Source organism: Hippoglossus hippoglossus, chromosome 14, assembly GCF_009819705.1.
Source record: "Hippoglossus hippoglossus isolate fHipHip1 chromosome 14, fHipHip1.pri, whole genome shotgun sequence".
NCBI lineage: Eukaryota > Metazoa > Chordata > Actinopteri > Pleuronectiformes > Pleuronectidae > Hippoglossus > Hippoglossus hippoglossus.
In genome coordinates this window covers 3229039-3246262 of record NC_047164.1, presented here as the reverse complement: position 1 = coordinate 3246262, position 17224 = coordinate 3229039, and the positions used below count along the sequence as shown (strand labels likewise).

The window sequence follows — 17224 nt, the reverse complement described above, 5'->3', positions numbered from 1 at the left end:
ATTGTACTCAACTGACACAGATTAACAGGAAGTTTGAAAAATCTGTTTGATGACCAGGACTTTGTTTAGAAACCTGATTTAAAACTGACACCCGTGCAGCTCCTTCTTTCATAACCCGTGTTCAATTCAAGCAGTTTGAGTAATTGTAGCATCTAAAGCTCGGCAAGGCCGGAACACACAGGTGGTTTTCATTAAGCAGCTGCACTGGGACCTTTTGAGGTGTAAAACTGAGCTGCACATTCCCTCAAAAACCCTTTTTCAAATAGAATAAATAAATGTTTGAATATTGATACGAGTCGGGAGGATGTGGCTTCGTGTTAAAATGGTTCATTATCAGCTGCCACATTTCAGTCTCCGGGCTTTTCTGTCAAAACGAGCTCAGAAAAAACATGTTGAGTTCTAATCGATTAAGAAAATCAGACTACTGAGAGGAAAAACAACTCTGGAGATGTTTCCCCTCCAACTGTTGTGAAACTCTGTACTTTCCTTGTGTGCATTCGGAGAACAAACATGATTGTTGGGAATTAATTCTTTCCAAACTTCCATGTAAGTGAGCCATTCCCCAGGAGCCGGCAGTCACGGGTTGCTTTGGATAAAGATGGTGACTCAGTGCCCGGCTCTCATTCTGACACACCAGGCGGCAAAACACGGATTTATGGAAAGAAAAAAGAAAAATATGAGGCTGAATGAATTTTGCAAACATCTGCGTTGTTTGGTTCAAGGACATGATCTCTGTATTTTTTTGTTTTTTGTTTTTTGTTTGTTTACTTGCATGTATTACATTTCCCTCTGTTGCATATGTCAATACTGTAGATATCTGGAGTTGATATTTATGATAGATTCATGCAATGTGTTATGAGATGTGTGGATGTGTGGGCGAGCGAGCCTGACTTGCACTGAGAGAACCCTGTATGTTTTCGGCTTGTGTGGTTGTGGGCTGATGGGACGAGTTCAGCCTCGTCATGAAAACTGGTGAACTGAACCTACAGAGTATAAATTTTAACCGTGTGAAGTCTGCACATTTATTTTTCTCCGATGGCCTTATTGCATTGGCTTGGTGTGTTTTAATTTTATTTGTGACATTTGATGTCTCTTTTAATTTAATGTCCGTGACAAAAACGTTTTTCTTTCGTGGCCCATATGGCATTAATGTGACGGTTCCTAATCCGGAGAGTCTTACCACACATTTACTAATTCACTGTGGTCATGATTAAAAGTAGATTTTTATCGATTAATTTCTGATCTAACATCGCTGGACATCTGCAGACTGTATCCTCGATTCCCTGAAAAATGATTAGAGATGTGAAAACGTTTGAGTTTGTGGTCGGAGACGTACAGTGTGAGGTCTGAACGCTCACACTGTACCACCGCTACTTGGTTTTTAGCATAAATACAAATTCAAAACAAATAAAGCACATTTGAAGCCCAGGTTTGTTTGTGTCTGACAAGGACGACGTGTGGAAGATGTGCTTTTTTTGGACATTTTTGTAACCGATGTTTACTGAGAATACAACTGTTTCACTATAGTCTTTATAGTGTATACATAAAAGTACACTCAGAATATATCTAAAGCTGTAATATACCGTCACTTCTTGCATCATACCCATTGACAATAAATGAATTAAAGAAGTCTTGTTTCCAGTAAATTAAAATATTAAAAATTCAACAGACAAAAAGGTTGTTTTTAATACTTATCTTAAATTAGTATGTTTGTTCACTGACTCGCATGCACAATTTGATCTTTGTTACAACTTGTTTCACATACTTTAGGATCATTATTTAAAGGTTCAGTGTGTAGAATTTAATGACATCTAGTGGTGAAGTTGCATATTGCAGGTGTACACCCCTCACCTCACCCTCCCCTTCCAAACATGAAAGAGAACATGTGGAATCTTCAGTTGGTCATAAAAACTCAAGGTTTAGTTTTGTCCAGTTTGGGCTACTGTCAAAAAACATGGTGGCCTCCGTAGAGAGGATCTGCTCCTGATGTAAATATAAAGTATTTAAATAAAGTAAGGTCCCATTCTGGTGTAAAGAAAGCTACAATTCGTACAATTTAGATGATTAGTGAAAACATTACCGCTAGGATTATTAGGGCCCGAACACCGACAGTGCGATTATTCCGAATAAATAATGCTAAAAACATGGCGTAGATGACGCCGTTTCAAGTCGAATTTGAAAGTCAAGGATTATTATTAAGCATTTTTATGTTTTTCTTGTGGTCACCATTTACTTCAATTGTAATGGATTTGGCTGCAACGCTGTTTACCCCTGAAACTCCAGAAGTATTTCTGTGGGACTCAAACACTTCACCCACCCCTCCATAGTGGTGAGTAGACAAGGAGGGAATATTTAAATTTTTTTGATGAACCATCCCTTATTTTGACCCTCAAACGTACAAGGGACATTCCCCATGTTGTCCTATATTCTAAAATACAGTCTGTTGTAGCACTATTAATAAGTTTTGTGTAACTTTAGCAGAATGAAATGTTTAACAGTCACTTTATTCTAAGGCTGTGGTCTGCAGCCCGTCACTGCGCCTGTGATCCTGCAGGGGGCAGCAGCTGCAGCTTCCCCCAGAGCCGTGACGCCGCCGAAGAAGAAGAAAGGACTCGGAGGGAGGAAAAAAGCAGCGGAGCAGTTTCTCCTGTTTACAACAACATAATGGAGCCAAAATGGACACATTCCGTCTGCACGCGTGTTTTACTGACTGGATTTACGCTGTGTGTTGTACTAGGTGAGTGTCGCAGCCCGCGCCGGGTTCGAACTCGGCTCGGAAATGTGTAACCTCGAGCTCGTTCGTTCAGGTGGAGTATCAGCGGAGCTAGCTAGCGCTGTTCTCTAGCATCCGATGTTGGGAGACACCTAACAACAGCCGAACATCTGCCGGGGGATCTGCTCATTAATCTCCCTTTGTTGGGCCCCTCGGATTAGAACCAAACCCCGTCGCCCGTTCCCCCCCCCCGGGGGCCTTTGTCTCCCCCCCTCTCCGCTCACACCGCGACACAACACGTTACGTGCAATGCGAGGAGAAGTTGTTAAATTGGCTAAAATCACAACAGGGTTTGGTGCAGATTCGGTGGCTGCCGCCCTTGTTGGCGTCCTTCCCCCGGAGTCCTCGGTGGGACCCGCCGCGTTGAGCGTACCGCCTCACCCGCTGATTGACGTTACATTTGAGCCGCAACACGAACCCCTAGGTGTGTGGGACCGACGCCGATTTGAAGACGGTGTCCCACCGGTGTAGTAAATGTTTAAAAATGTCCGCTACGCCGCAGCTGCTTTTCCACAACAAGCGAACGGACGTTAAAGTGCACGGTTTCCCAATGAGGGTTTCGTTTTTTTTTGGTTGTGAGTCCGGCGGAGCAGCTTTGTTACTCCATGTCTCCGTGTCCAGCGGGACAATGAGTCCGTATCGCGGGGAGGTTTCATTAACACACAGGAGGCTCCGATGAAGACGGTGCCAACGCATCAGCTCCCTCGTTAGCTTAGCGTCCAGAGGCAAAACCATAACATCTCACTTCCTCGCCCCCCCCCCCCCCACCGGACAAAGATCGTACACGTAGCATGCGTGTGGTTATTGTGCTTAAATATTTAGATTCACGTCACTGTTCGTGCTAATGTCTGTCCTTACACAACAGTCATGTTTTCACCCCTGAATCCCAGTAAGACTTCTGTACTGGTTTGTCTTGTCATATGTGAGGGAGCTGGACTTTAAAAACCAGCACCAGCACAGGTTTCTTTATGAAACACACCTTCCTGCTGAATAATACATACTTTTTTTGTTGTTGTTGCCATTTTTTTTGAATAATGCTTAGTAATGTCCTGCAGTTTAGGGAAGTGGTGGTTCTTCTGTTTTGAATCACAGACTCTCATCTGACAGGCGCTTCCTTCAGTTCCATGCTGTCACATTGATTTCACGGTCTGGCTTCTGTCACATTCATCGCTCTATGCTGGAGTTTAAATCTCCGTTAGACGACGGTTTGACATGAGAACAGATCACGAGGTTAAGGTTTGTTTTTTAAGGGATGTGAGAGAGGAACCGCCGAACGTCCCAAATGTATCCACGTCCTTCAGCCTGCGATCAAGGATCATCTGCTGTGATTATATCAGTGATTTGAGTGACAGATGTACAGTGTGAGGTTTGAACGCTCACACCGTGTATAACTGCTACTTGGTTTTTAATATAATTGCAAGTTCATCACAAATGAAGCACAAGGAACCACCAAATGTCCTCTTTTTTATTTTTGGGACCCACATTTACTGAAAATGTAACTTCTCAGTGTAAAAATAACGTTATTTAAAAACACTAATACTTGTAGTTGATCCTGTACTCAACCAAAATGTTTTTAAAAATCCGTCTTGTTAGTGTAAAGAACCAAAGTCACTAAACATCAGTATTGACCTCTGTTTCACCAGCTTCTGTAATTTATCACAACCTCTCGTTCATCATTTATTTAATCGTTCTCCAGATGGTTTCTGTCCATAATCTAACAGCAGCTTCCTCTTATCGGATTGGATGTTACAAATCGAAACCTTTCAGATTTTAACTAGATTAAATAATTACTTAGAAAGCACCGAGCAGACATGTCTGAGATGATCATGACCCCCGACTCATTCGTGGACACACCTTTTCTGTCTGGTTGCGATATCTATTGGATTTTTATTGATAAAAATAAACAGAAATACTACAATATAAAACAATATTACATCCTTTTTGAACAAAAAAATCGACTGTCCTTATCCAAACACATGAAACGAGCTGCTTGTCGTACAGTTGAAAGAGGCTCAGAGTTGGTTAGAGTTTGTTTTTCATCCGCAACAAAACTCACAAGCTCTGGTTTCACTTAAGTTCTGGTTTCATTTCAGCTCTATTGCAAACTGTTGTGCAGTGTTTTGGTGTTTGGTGAGATTTAAACGTTTACCTGTCTCTCAAACTGGATTTACTGTATCGTGTTACATGGTTTAAGAGCAGCCTCTTAACGGCGCACCCCCGCCAACACAGCTCATTCTGGGTTAATGCAGAAGTGAATTCTGTTATTCTGTTTTTCCCTTTGCCGCATTCAAACTTGTCACTTAAACCTTGGAAATTGTTTTTTAATTCCAGTCACGAAACCCACGTCTGCAATCGACATATACGCCGACGCTGAGGTGATGATGCAGAACGGCACCACGGGGGTTCTTCGCTGCACCTTCAAGTCCAGTCAAGTGGTCAGCAGCGGCACCTCGGTGACCTGGAATTTTCAGTCAAGTCAGCCCGATAATAAGTTCTCCAAAGCACCGTACGTGGTAAGTCCTCGCCGGCCGTATCCGCTCTGACAAGAGTTCCCACAGCTCCAGGATGTTTTCCTGTGATTGTTGTATCTGCACTGACACACGGAGAAAAGCCTCCGCTGTTCCTCAGGCTTTATTCTCCTTGTGATGACATCGATTCAAAGATTCAAGATTTCAACAATCTGCTTGTTTTTATGTGTGTGTTTGTGCGCATGATCCTGCTTCTGCTGTCGCTCTGTATTTTGCTGAATTTGTCATGTTTGGTTTCTCTTCAGCTTGAGCGTAGTCATGTGTGTTTTTAGTTTTCCTTTCTCATTCTTGCAGCGGACTGAGAACACAACGCTCTGAGTAAACACAGGCTTTCAAGTGGAAAGCTGCGGAGTTTCCACACAATGTTATTATCCGTGTCGCCCACTCACAGCAGGCACATTGATTTGTTTCTGGCAAAATGAATTATCAAGCTGGTTCAGACAATTAAGATCAACTGGCAAGTGCCAATTCAGTGAAAATGAATAATAACCCATTGTGCTTTTATTGGTGTACACTAATCTGAGCTGATTCAGTGCCTCTACATTCACAATATTAACAGCTAGAGGTCCTCAAATTGAAAGGGTCAAACATTTAAAGATTTCTTTCACTGTTACACTTGGAGCCACATGTAAATATTCAGTTGTAAGGTTCTGGAAGTTTCTGGTTCGGGGAAAAGAGCGGATCGTTCACAGCACCTGGTCGGGGGGGCCCACCTGTCTCTGTGATCTCCTGCAAATATAATGACATAGATGTAGGGTTTTTTAATTAGCAGAATAGTCACGTAAGAGCTCACACACACACACGCACACAATCGACACATGGAGCGCGTCCACAATTAGCCGGTAACATTTAGTTTCAGTCGTCCATCCAGATTTTCACACCCCAAAAAACTTTTCCATGTGGCCTCCACGGTTTGTAAAATGTTAAAAAACGCCAGCTTGTTATTTCAACAGCTGTCTCACTTCTGTCCAGATGTTGGCTGCGATACTCGATGTTGTTGTTTGCCAACCGAACAGCTGACGCAGAAAAAGAGCTTTAACTGTTTTATGCTGCTCTCGTGTCTCACTGGGAAAAGAACATACCCAGGAAATCATGCCAGTGTTGTTGCAAATAACTTTCACACCAAAAGTGGCATTTAAAAATCTGCATTTTATATCCTTCACCTTCCTGTTTAAGGGTCGGTCACATGGTTCACTGCTGTGGACAACAACTGACCACTGACACTTTTAGGTATATGACTCCCCTGTCTTCATTTCTGTGGTTTGCTGCAGTGGTGTCAGTTGTCTACAGCAAATTGTCCTTTTTAAATCTATATAAAAAATGGCGTATTGTGGACACAGTGTCCGTCAAGCTCAACGAAAACCGGTAGGAGCAGAAAATATTGACTCGTGGTATCTGTGTAAGATTATGGGAATATACATGGCGGAGTTTCGCTCTTAGCAATCTACCTGTGAGGTGAAAGTGATAAGTAATCTTCAGGCTGTGAGAGACAGATGGTTTCTACAGAAGTCACTTCCTCCGCAGCCAACTTCAACCAACAAGGCTTTCAAAATCTCTGGCTCCTGTCTCCGTGTTCACATGGACCTGAGCCCCGTTGGTGTTGAGGACACTTCAATCGAATGTTTTTTATTTTTAGCCGCCGTGTCCTCAGCTCACTCACTGGGCGTCAGTAGGTGTGAGTGTAAACGCTGTGTAGAGCAGCGCTGCGCCAAACCAGGTAGAAGAAGAAGAAGAAGAAGAAGAGAGAAATTCTCTCATTGACTTTATTTTTTTCAGAAAATTGGCTGTTAATCAGATTTTAATCAGTGGCAAATAAAAATTGTGGGAAGATACGGCACACTTATATCTTTCTATCTGGATTTCCTTGACTCCATTTTGAACTGTGTGTGTGTGTGTGCGTGTGTGTGCGTGTGCGTGTGTGTGTGTGTGTGTGTGTGTGTGTGTGTGTGTGTGTGTGTGTGTGTGTGTGTGTGTGTGTGTGTGTGTGTGTGTGTGTGTGTGTGTGTGTGTGTGTGTGTGTGTGTGTGTGTGTGTGTGTGGAGATTTAGGAATGAGGAGAAACACCTGTGCACAGATGTTCCCCCGTGCTCTGATTCTTTATAACCAGTTAGATGATATCAGCGTTACTCATATTGTTTACCTTCACCATTGTTTCATGCAGCATAGTTTTGACATGTCACAGCAGGAAAAGCACAAAGTGTAAATGATGAATATTGAAGATCTAACACAGTCGCTGCTTTAGACTCAGGATCCTGGTGTTGTGTGTGTGTGTCGCAGTTCAAATGAAATTGAGCCACTGCTAATGTGATTAGTTGTATAGCTAATGAGTCAGAATGTGTGACATGTTGATTACATCTGCAAGGAGGTTACTGTGTGTGTGTGTGTGTGTGTGTGTGTGTGTGTGTGTGTGTGTGTGTGTGTGTGTGTGTGTGTGTGTGTGTGTGTGTGTGTGTGTGTGTGTGTGTGTGTGTGTGTGTGTGTGTGTGTGTGTGTGTGGAAAAATATCCACAGTTCAGTGCATGTCTGCATTTAAAGCCTCTGCATGTGTTTCCTGGTTGACGCAGTTTAACCCCGAGGATCCTCCTTCTTTTGCAGATTTTCTACTTTTCGCACGGGAAAGGGTTCCCGGGAGCGCCCGAGTTCAAAGACCGACTGCAGTTTATCGGGGACATGAACAAAAGGGACGTTTCTATACAGCTGAGTCCGGCTCTGTTCAGTGACAACGGCACCTTCTTCTGTGACGTGAAGAACCCGCCAGACATAATGGGAACACCGGCTCGAACGGAGCTCAGGGTCGTTCTGAAAGGTAAATGAATCCGATTTTGTTTTTCTTGTTTTCATCGATTCACTGAAATGTTTCTTTTATTGTTAAATAAATACATTTTCTATGATGAAAGCCAATTGGAGGGTTTGTGTTTAAAAGCCCCGGCAGATACCGAGATGCGTTTTGAATGCACCTGCTTCTCGGTGCTGTGTAAAGAGGATTGTGGCCTCGACAAGACTCATCCACCCACTGACTCCCTGCGCACACACAGCAAACACACGTGCTGATTGGACCGTTGGAGAAAACGCTTTGTAGAGACATCTGAAGCCTCGTTGTGCTGAATCTGTTCAGAGGCAAAGAGGCGACTGTTTTCCTGTCAATTTGGCTTTTACCCCCAATTTATTAATAGTAATCAAATGTCATTGACTGAAATAGGCTCCATTTGAGACCCAGTGGGTGAGTGGCACCACTTCAGATTAATGAAAACCTGGATTAAACCACGGCTTGTCTAAATGTTAAATGTGAAAGAAAGTGATGTAGAGAAAAAGCAGCCGATTGGGGTTTTGAACTGTCTTAAAAACATTGAATTCAATCCCCCCCCCAAAATGAATTTAAAGAGCATTAAAAAGCATTTACATGTAAAACCTAAATAATATTGTCTTCATCTTTAGTTGAGCCTAAATCAGGGTTTCTGCCTTTAACAGTCTAAAAAATGTGTTTTGTTAAAATTCTGCCTTCCAGGTTTTAAATAGATTTAGGTATGTCTTAATCACGCTATTATAATAATTGCGCTGCCTCCCCGGTGCTTTATCTTTAACAGAAGTATTTGGGCAGCATGCGTGTTCTTTCTCCGATATCGGCACGAGCCAGAACAATCCTTCATACCTGTCGTACATGATGTAGGTGTCAAATTTAATTCATTGAGATCGTTTAAGTTTTAAGTCGACCTTGTTGAAACCTGCAGAACAGCTGCTAAATGTTGATAACTTCATAGTTGCCACGTGCGTCTCAGGGTTTCTGGTTATTAACAGTTAATCCTCGCTTGTTCTGTCGATGACAAGTTGAACATGTCGGCCCCTCGCTCCGCCGGGCAGTGTCCTCGCACTGTGAGATCTGCTTTATACAAACATTATAAAAGGTGTGCCAACCCCGAGCCGTCGCACAGGAACATTCCTGTCGTGTGTTTTCATTTACACGAAGCCCACGACTGCGTGTGATGGCTTGTTATCTCCCCAGTTGCAGCTTCCCCCCCTGCAGGTGGGACTTTGTTTTTTCGTTAACCATTTGTGATCATCTGAAAAGCCGCACAGCACCAACATGAAAACACATTATGTCTTCTCATGGAAAGATGTTTGACTACGACTTTTCTTTTCTCCTCTCACAAAGAACGCTCTCGGTATTTTTGCAAAACGCACAGACCTTTTGTTTACTGGCGGTCGCCCAGGTATCCGTGACACTCCCAGCTGAGGGTTATAATTAGGAGGAGGAGGAGGAGGAGGAGGAGGAGGAGGAGGAGGAGGATGCATCATACTTGACCTTTAAACTTAAGTTTTTTTTGTTGACGTTATTGCTTATTTATACAGTATTTGTATAAATCTGAGATCCCCTCTCTGTTTTCTTTGTGTGTCCAGAGTCTTTCACTCAGAACAACACCCACATGATAATTGCAATCGTGGGTGGAGTTTTAGTTCTGCTCGTCCTCATCACTGTGGGTGCCTGCATCGCCATGAGGGTGCTTCACAACCGCCACGATTACGGGTGAGTGTCGTCTTACCAGTTTATTTCATCGCTGACAATATCCGCCTCTGGAGCGAGTTAACACAACGAGAAACTCGCTGTGTTTGAAAAGTAAGGTAGTTTCCACACATTCATCTGATGACTGCACAGGTTTCTTGTATCTTTTACTTTTTAACGTTCTGCCCTCAGAGATTTAATCATTAAACCGTAACACTCCTCTAACTCTTTGTGCATGGGTGCAGGGTTCACTCTCCCGTGTTTAGACTAAACGCTGTGCATTCTGGGCCGTTTGGATGAGCTGACGTTTTTTACTAATTCTTAACATTCTTTGTTAAAGACAAAAAAAAAACGTGCTTTTGTTTTCGCTGTGTATGCTTAGAATAGTTTGACCACGCCTCCCTGTTCGTCCTCGGTGATCACACATTGACCCATAAACACGATAAATGCTATCGAAGGGGGAAGCCGGCTCCTGATTGGCCGTTGGATGGTTTGAGCCTGCGGGCTGAAGACGCAGCCGCCACTAGGGGTCGCTGTTTGCTCTGGTGCCAGTCACTTTCCTCCATTGCAGTGTGTTAACTCGACTAACCTGTCTCACCAGCATGTCGTCTAATCACCGCTCACCATATTTCACCGCTGTGTCAAACTAACCCTCACCGGTGTTTTCTTTGTCCGGATGAAACCGGTTCTGTCAACAGAAACGTGTGTCGAGGTTTTTTTTCCTGAGGAGTTTTCACTCAACCTTGAAATGACAGAACGCAAATTGCCTCAGGTCCTTTTTGGGCTCATGCAGCTGAGGTTGTGTTGGACCCTTTCTGCTGCTGTACATAGAATTGTAATGTGTCTCTGCTAGAGGTGCACTGATGAGCTGGTTTCAATACATCTGATAAATTTATGGGCTGGATCATTTGAGTGGACGGTCTGATGCATGAACCGTAGCACTGCTCTCACATCATGGCTTAATAAGCTTTATTTGTCTCGCACTTTTCTTAATACAGTTACAACTGTGGACTAATGAATGTCTAAACTCTTTGAGATCACTTTTTAACCCCCCCCCCCCCCCCCCCCCCCCCCCCCCCCCCCGCATAGCAATGATTCTCAATCTTAAGTTTTCTCAATCATATACCTTCTGTGAGGTGTAATTTCATTGACTGAACTCTGGCCTGAGGGGTTCACGCGACCCACTCTGTGAATGTTTGAGTAAAGTATTCAGCACATTACATAGAAACATTAACCCTTAAACAAACATCAGTGTGATGTTTTCAGACTTTTAAGTTGACTTTTGGGAGCTGTCATGTCGTCCATTGTCTGCGATTGTCAGTGTGGACAGAAAGGATTCACTAATTAGATATTTAGTTTGTGTTTCCTCATATTTTTAATTAAATATAGATAAATAAATACAGACAAATCCAAAGAGTTTACTCACTTTCTCCTGCAGATCTAAACCTGCTTCCCTTTGCCTCCATTTGAGAATTTACACCAGCTACATTTTTATAATTTGAGATGTGCATCAGCATCAGTCACCTGAACTCATCTGTGCTCCTCTAGTGTCTGTCGCTGCTTTCATTATCTCTGTCAAAGTCCTGGGAGCTGCCATGCACTCTCTGTTTGCATCCTGTATCTCATGTGCTCATCTCTCATTGTTTTTTACTTTTTTTTTTATTTCTGTCTTGTGTCCCATTACTCGTGTTGACTGTGCACCAATGACGGCAAATCGTAAACCTAAACTAGATGTACGTCCTTGGAAAGCATGAGCTCTCAGACTCCGCAGCCACGAAAGAAGGTGGAGTCGGGCCTGGAGGGCTCCAAGAGTACCATTCCCCTGGGTCCACTACAGGTAGGAGCAGGGGACCGAGAAATCCACCGGCTGCCTCCTTCTTACTGGGGATCTGTTGTAGTTATGAAGCTCTGATGTTGATCCAAACACACCTGAAACTTACTCCTTCTATGATATCCACTGATACGAGGACAGTATTTGGTTTAGATAAATCATAAACACCTTTAATTATGTCATTAAGTTCATATCTTGCACATTTCTAAAGAAGTATTACAAGGTGCTTCATCGGAACAGAAGAAGCTGCATGAAATGGTAAAAATAAAATGAGTCAAAAACAGTACAATGATATAAATGAACCAGGAGGGAAACAAAACAGAAAAACAAACATTTTAAATAAAAAAATTGTAAAACATATGAAGTATTTATTAATACAGTTCTTACAGAATGCTGTAAACAGTAAAACATAGATTATATCAATATTCAAAACTTTGCCTTAAAACAGCATCAGCTCTCCTCAATACAGATTCTTCTTCTTCTCTGGATTCAGTGAAAAATATGTACATGTGGAGTAATGGCAGCTTTACAAAGAAGAGGTACAACCAATCATCAAAATAGTCAAGTATTAATGTTCTGAAGATCAACTAATCAATTGATATACTTAACGTACGGTTTAACTTCACTTCAAACAATCACCTGTGAACATGAGAAGGGTTTTTTTGTTGCTGCATTTTAGAGTCAAACTGTGTCTCCATTAAAAAAAATAAAGCTTTCATAAAAGTTCTACTGTTATAACGAGCACATTCTTAATTATGGGCTTCAGATATATATAATTTACCAGAGTAAAAGCTAAATGTCTTTTCCATATGCAGTTTAAAGGCTCTTCTGTCTGTTGCGCCTTGTTCTGATTCATCTCCATTTACTTGTGACTGTCGCTGACTTTCTTTCTCCTCCTCTCTGCTCTCGCTGTGTTCCAGGGCCCGGTGATATACGCCCAGCTGGATCACTCGAACAGCAAAAACTCGTTCCATAAGATGGAGCCAGTCGTCTATGCTGACATTCGTAAAAACTGAAGAGGAACAGGGGACCAGAATATGAAAAAAATGAAAAAAACAGATGAAAATCACAGTAAAGTATCAGACCTCTCTATCAGCTGCTCTTGGGAAGGGTGGGATTATTTCAACAGGGACATAACCGGTGCAGTTTCTTTTATTTGTATCTCTCATCCTCCGAACGCATGACGCCGCTACGTGATAACATAATGTCTCCATGTGCTTTATCGTAAAGACATGAACGGCAAAGAAGCGTCCTCGTGGACACCACAACACTACATCACTCCATCACTCCATCACATCAGCCTGGAGGTCGCTCTCCAAACACAGGGATCAAAGTGAAAATCCAAATATGATTCCACACGTGTGTCTAGATATGTTGTTAAAGTCAGAAGGTTCTGCAAACTGTTGCACCAGCCGAACACGAGTTTGAGCCTTTACGTGTCACGGCTACAGTCACGTGACCGAACGAGCACATCCAAAAAGAGAATATCAACGTTTTTTAAAAATATATTTGTGCATAATTTATCCTTTTTTAGAACGTATCATTTAGTGAACTAGAATATCAACCGGTGTAAAACTCCCCCCTCAGCTTCAGAAGCTCACACGGCCTGTTTTACAGAAATAGCTTCTTGTAGGTGTTTTTGCATAACTGTCCATCAGTCACACTCTGGGCTGCTGGAAATTTACTTCCATGCAAAACGCTTTCAGCTGCAGGACGTTTTATTTATTGTCTACGGCCCAAAAACCTTCCTTTGACTCTGACATTGTTCAAGTTTAAGACAAATGTTGTTTCTTCGGGGGATATCACACAGTTCCAAAGGGGATCAAGTGTTTGCTTGTTCAAATTTAAGTAAAAAAATAATCGTTTCCCGGACTGTTAGTATTTCTTTACTAAATCAATGGTTGTTAAATTATTTTGGCAGAAACTGACATTTTATTTCAGGGCTGCATTTAAATGAAATGGGAGAGAAAACCACTACAAACAATGAATCCTGTCACATGTGAAGTAGCTTCAGGACGCAGCGCCCATCTGACCAACACCACTTCATCATTCACCAGTTGGCTGAGGCCGGTACGACACGCGGCTGTGGTCATAAACTGCAAAAACATCATCAACAGTAAAGACGGGTCTCATTCGATGTGAGAAAACAAATCTTTTGAGGAATATAGTCCATTTTTATTTAAAACAAAAAGTCAGTTTGGGACTAAATTCAGTTTTATTTAGAGCCAGGCCGATATTGATTTTGTAAATTAGGAAAAACGTAAATACTGGCAACGATTATCAAACCCTCATGACAAAGAGGATATTTTCCAGTTTAATTATAAACTGTATTCTTTCCTGTATTGTTTATTCTGTAAGATAAGAACCTTTCATATCAGCAAATGTCTTTGAAAGACTCGTTAAGTTATTTGAATCAGCCGACAGATAATCAGTCTACATGTAAAACACCTCATATGAAACAACCTCTTCAGTGACCATCACATTAGTGAGAAAGAAAATGTCTCTTCTCGTCTTCAAGCTGGTGCAACAGTGAACTGAAACCACAGCTCACTTCATCTCAGTTCGATTTTCCATTGCCTTCAGTAACCTTGCATGCAGCTCTAATAACATCTACCAGCTAAGTTTGGTACTCGTCAAGTGTAGTTGTGACGCAGCAGCAGAAGAAGCCGCCCGGCGTCGTGTTGCTGTGAATGCTTCGGTTCTCCTGTAAACTTCCGGCATGTTGTTAAGGTACCTTTTTTAATTAAAAAAACAAAAAACACTGCCTCCTTTTTGATTTTCACTTCAGTTGAACACGTTTCTGCTTTAAACAACTTTCTGTTTGTCTTAATTTGGAAAAAAACATGGGCAAGTTTCTGAATTATCTGCATGGTTATAGGTGTAATTTTTGAATAAAAGATCATCTTTTAATCTTGAGCAATTTCCAAAAGATGCACGATGAAAAGAAATGTTCAACTGAGGTGAAACGTCTCCTCCTATGAAAACATGGGAGCTCTTATTTGTTGGACTCAATAAATGCTAAATACACTGTTTGCATGCAACTTACTAACAGAACAATCATTATTATGGGAATATGCGTATTTCTTTCCTCATCTACATGTCATGTTAAGCTCTTTTTTTTTATTATTATTTTAAACTAATGGGCCAAATATCTGACAGTTATATTAGGTAAGTTCACCTCAGATGCTTTTAAGCTTTAAAATGCATTCCAAATTAGATTTTCCTTTTTTTGTCTTGACGCGTTTAAAAGCCAAAATTTCCATGTTGTTATTTCTCTTTTCGTTTTAACGGTTTCGGTTGCATATGAAAAATATGTTTTTGTGTCGCGACCAGTCCAAATGCCTTCAGCTTCAGCTTGTGATTTCCGAATGCAGTAACACGTCCTTGCTGACCAGTACTTGTATATATTTCCTGCTCGTGTAAGATATAGTGCCGTTTACTGTAACTCATTCCAGTGTGGTATGGCTGTGGATGTCTTTCCAGGGAAGGAAAGTTGTTTGCTGTAGAGGTCTAGAGAGTTGGTGGCATGCTTGATGTATTTTCCCTTTTTTCTTCTAAGTCTTAATTATGTGTCAGCGGACGCTCCAACGTATACAGCGCCTGCAGGGAGGGTCGAACCTGTCGGCTCAAAATGACTTGAATCAAAACCTTCTTCAGTCGACTGTTTGTAGAGAAAAACACACCAAACTAACGTGTTGCATTAAATCCAAAAGATCTATTGCTTGAGTAATAAAAGAAGATGCATGATAGAACATATCTATCGTGACAGTGATCTAGGACTGTAGCCATGTTTGCTGTGAAGCTCAAACACAATCAGTGGATAGAACGGAGCTTTATTCTCCTTCAGCAATGACAGAAATGTCTTTATCTGTCCACCATCAATAAAAATCAATAAACACAATGCAAAAAAAACAACAATTTACTGCACAAATAATAAGATATTGTGTGCACGAGTTGATATGTAGATAAAAAGGAAGAGAGAAACTTGATATTTTGTAGATTTTCTTTCACCATGTGCTAACGCTATCGTGCTGCAATAACGGGGGCCTGATATTCTTCAGCGATGATGCTAACATGCTAGCGTTGATGCCACGTTTAAGTCGCATCATTTTAAACCGTGATCATAAGCAGCTCAGCGGGGGGGAAAAACCCACCTCAAATGTACCGCTGTCTGTGACGTTAAAACAAAATCCAGGAACAACATTAACGATTCATTCGGAACTGTAACGCAACAAAAGAAGCTAATATTGGCTAAACAGGTTTATCGGACTACGGGGTTAGGACTGAGGCTAAGGCTTAAGTCGGAATATCGCTTAACTTGATATCGTGTAAACTTGTGAAACTTGAGCGTGTGTTTGGGTGTGGTTACAAATATCACACCTGTAACCACACCCACTAGTGAAGTATGCTGCAGGGAGAGAAGTTCGGAGGTTTTGCGTAATCAGGATTTTGCGGCTGCTGCAGAGATTCTCTGTCACTCGCATCAGTTGTAAAATTTTGTTTCTTTACGGATCATGCTAGCATTTAGCATGTTGGCATGATACGTTAGCAATAATAGCTGAGACTCACGGAAGTGCTGTGATTTGTTTTGGGGCTAATGAATTAAGTTAGAGCAGAAATTAGCAAGCATGCTATGTCCCCCTATTTATCATTTATAAAGGTTAACTCAAAGCTTTAATCGTGTTTATTAATAGAATCATGTAAGTTATAATTTCTGACAAATACTGCGAATTAACCCTTTGATACACAAGCTGTGCAAACTCCTAACGCACAACATGGGTGAGAAATGACCCGTATTCATTTCCTGTTATTTCATGCATAGCTGAGTGTATGTTCAAAATAAAAACAATGATTTGTGATGATCAAAAACAAGTAGTAAGTAATACCTGAAAATAATATTATATAAAATAATTAATTTACTGCAAAGATATAGGAAATAAAAAGGGAGTCGGGTCACTTTTGACCCACGTTATGTATCAAAGGGTTTGTAAACACTTCAGATGCCTTAATATTTGGTCACAGTTAAGTCGAGAGGAGTTAGTGAGAAGTTAAAACGTTTCTTTTTACTGTAGGTGGCGCTAAAGGTCAAGAATGATGCGTACGAATATGAATGTCGGTACCAAACATCGAGTCAGAGCCACATTGTGCTTTTCAAATGTGGAAATATGTTTTTGTAACTAAATATTTTCCATTTTACACTTTACATTTTACACTTGTGTCTTAAAATGTAGTCAGTTGTTATTTCTGTTGACTAAGTTCTCTGCGTCGCAGTTAAATACTCATATTTAAACACTCCATATTTAAACACTCCATATGTTAAACACTCCATATGTTAAACACTCCATATGTTAAACACTCCATATTTCCATACGTAAACTTTCTGACTGAAGAAAATCTCGATTCATTTTGTTTTGCCTGGTTCTCTGCCGCTCGGCGCTGCAGGCGCTGTGTAGCCTTCCAGACGTGTCCCTTCTCTAACGTCTCGTGTTAGTTTCTGTTTGTTACTTTATTAGCTAGCATGTATTTCAACGTATTCACCAAAAAAACGAGACAGAAAACAAACCTGTATGATACCGACGAACCTTCACTGCTGG

General features: G+C 41.5%; 1 protein-coding gene across 1 annotated transcript; it reads left to right on the top strand.

The window, feature by feature from the left end:
• Positions 1-2591: 2591 nt before the first annotated feature.
• mpzl1l (myelin protein zero-like 1 like) lies at positions 2592-16328 on the top strand. Its single transcript, XM_034605594.1, has 6 exons — positions 2592-2737; positions 5105-5286; positions 7897-8107; positions 9697-9823; positions 11531-11636; positions 12551-16328. The coding sequence occupies exons 1-6, from the start codon at positions 2665-2667 to the stop codon at positions 12644-12646; spliced, it is 795 nt and encodes a 264-aa protein (XP_034461485.1). The 5' UTR covers positions 2592-2664; the 3' UTR covers positions 12647-16328.
• The last annotated feature ends 896 nt before the right edge of the window (positions 16329-17224 follow it).

What these genes read in the sequence shown, in the direction of transcription:
- mpzl1l (XM_034605594.1), top strand. Translation starts at nt 2,665, where the DNA reads ATGGAGCCAAAATGGACACATTCCGTCTGCACGCGTGTTTTACTGACT. An exon ending in TACGCTGTGTGTTGTACTAG is followed by an intron (nt 2,738 to 5,104) that starts GTGAGTGTCGCA and finishes TTTTAATTCCAG; the next exon opens with TCACGAAACCCACGTCTGCA. An exon ending in TCTCCAAAGCACCGTACGTG is followed by an intron (nt 5,287 to 7,896) that starts GTAAGTCCTCGC and finishes CTTCTTTTGCAG; the next exon opens with ATTTTCTACTTTTCGCACGG.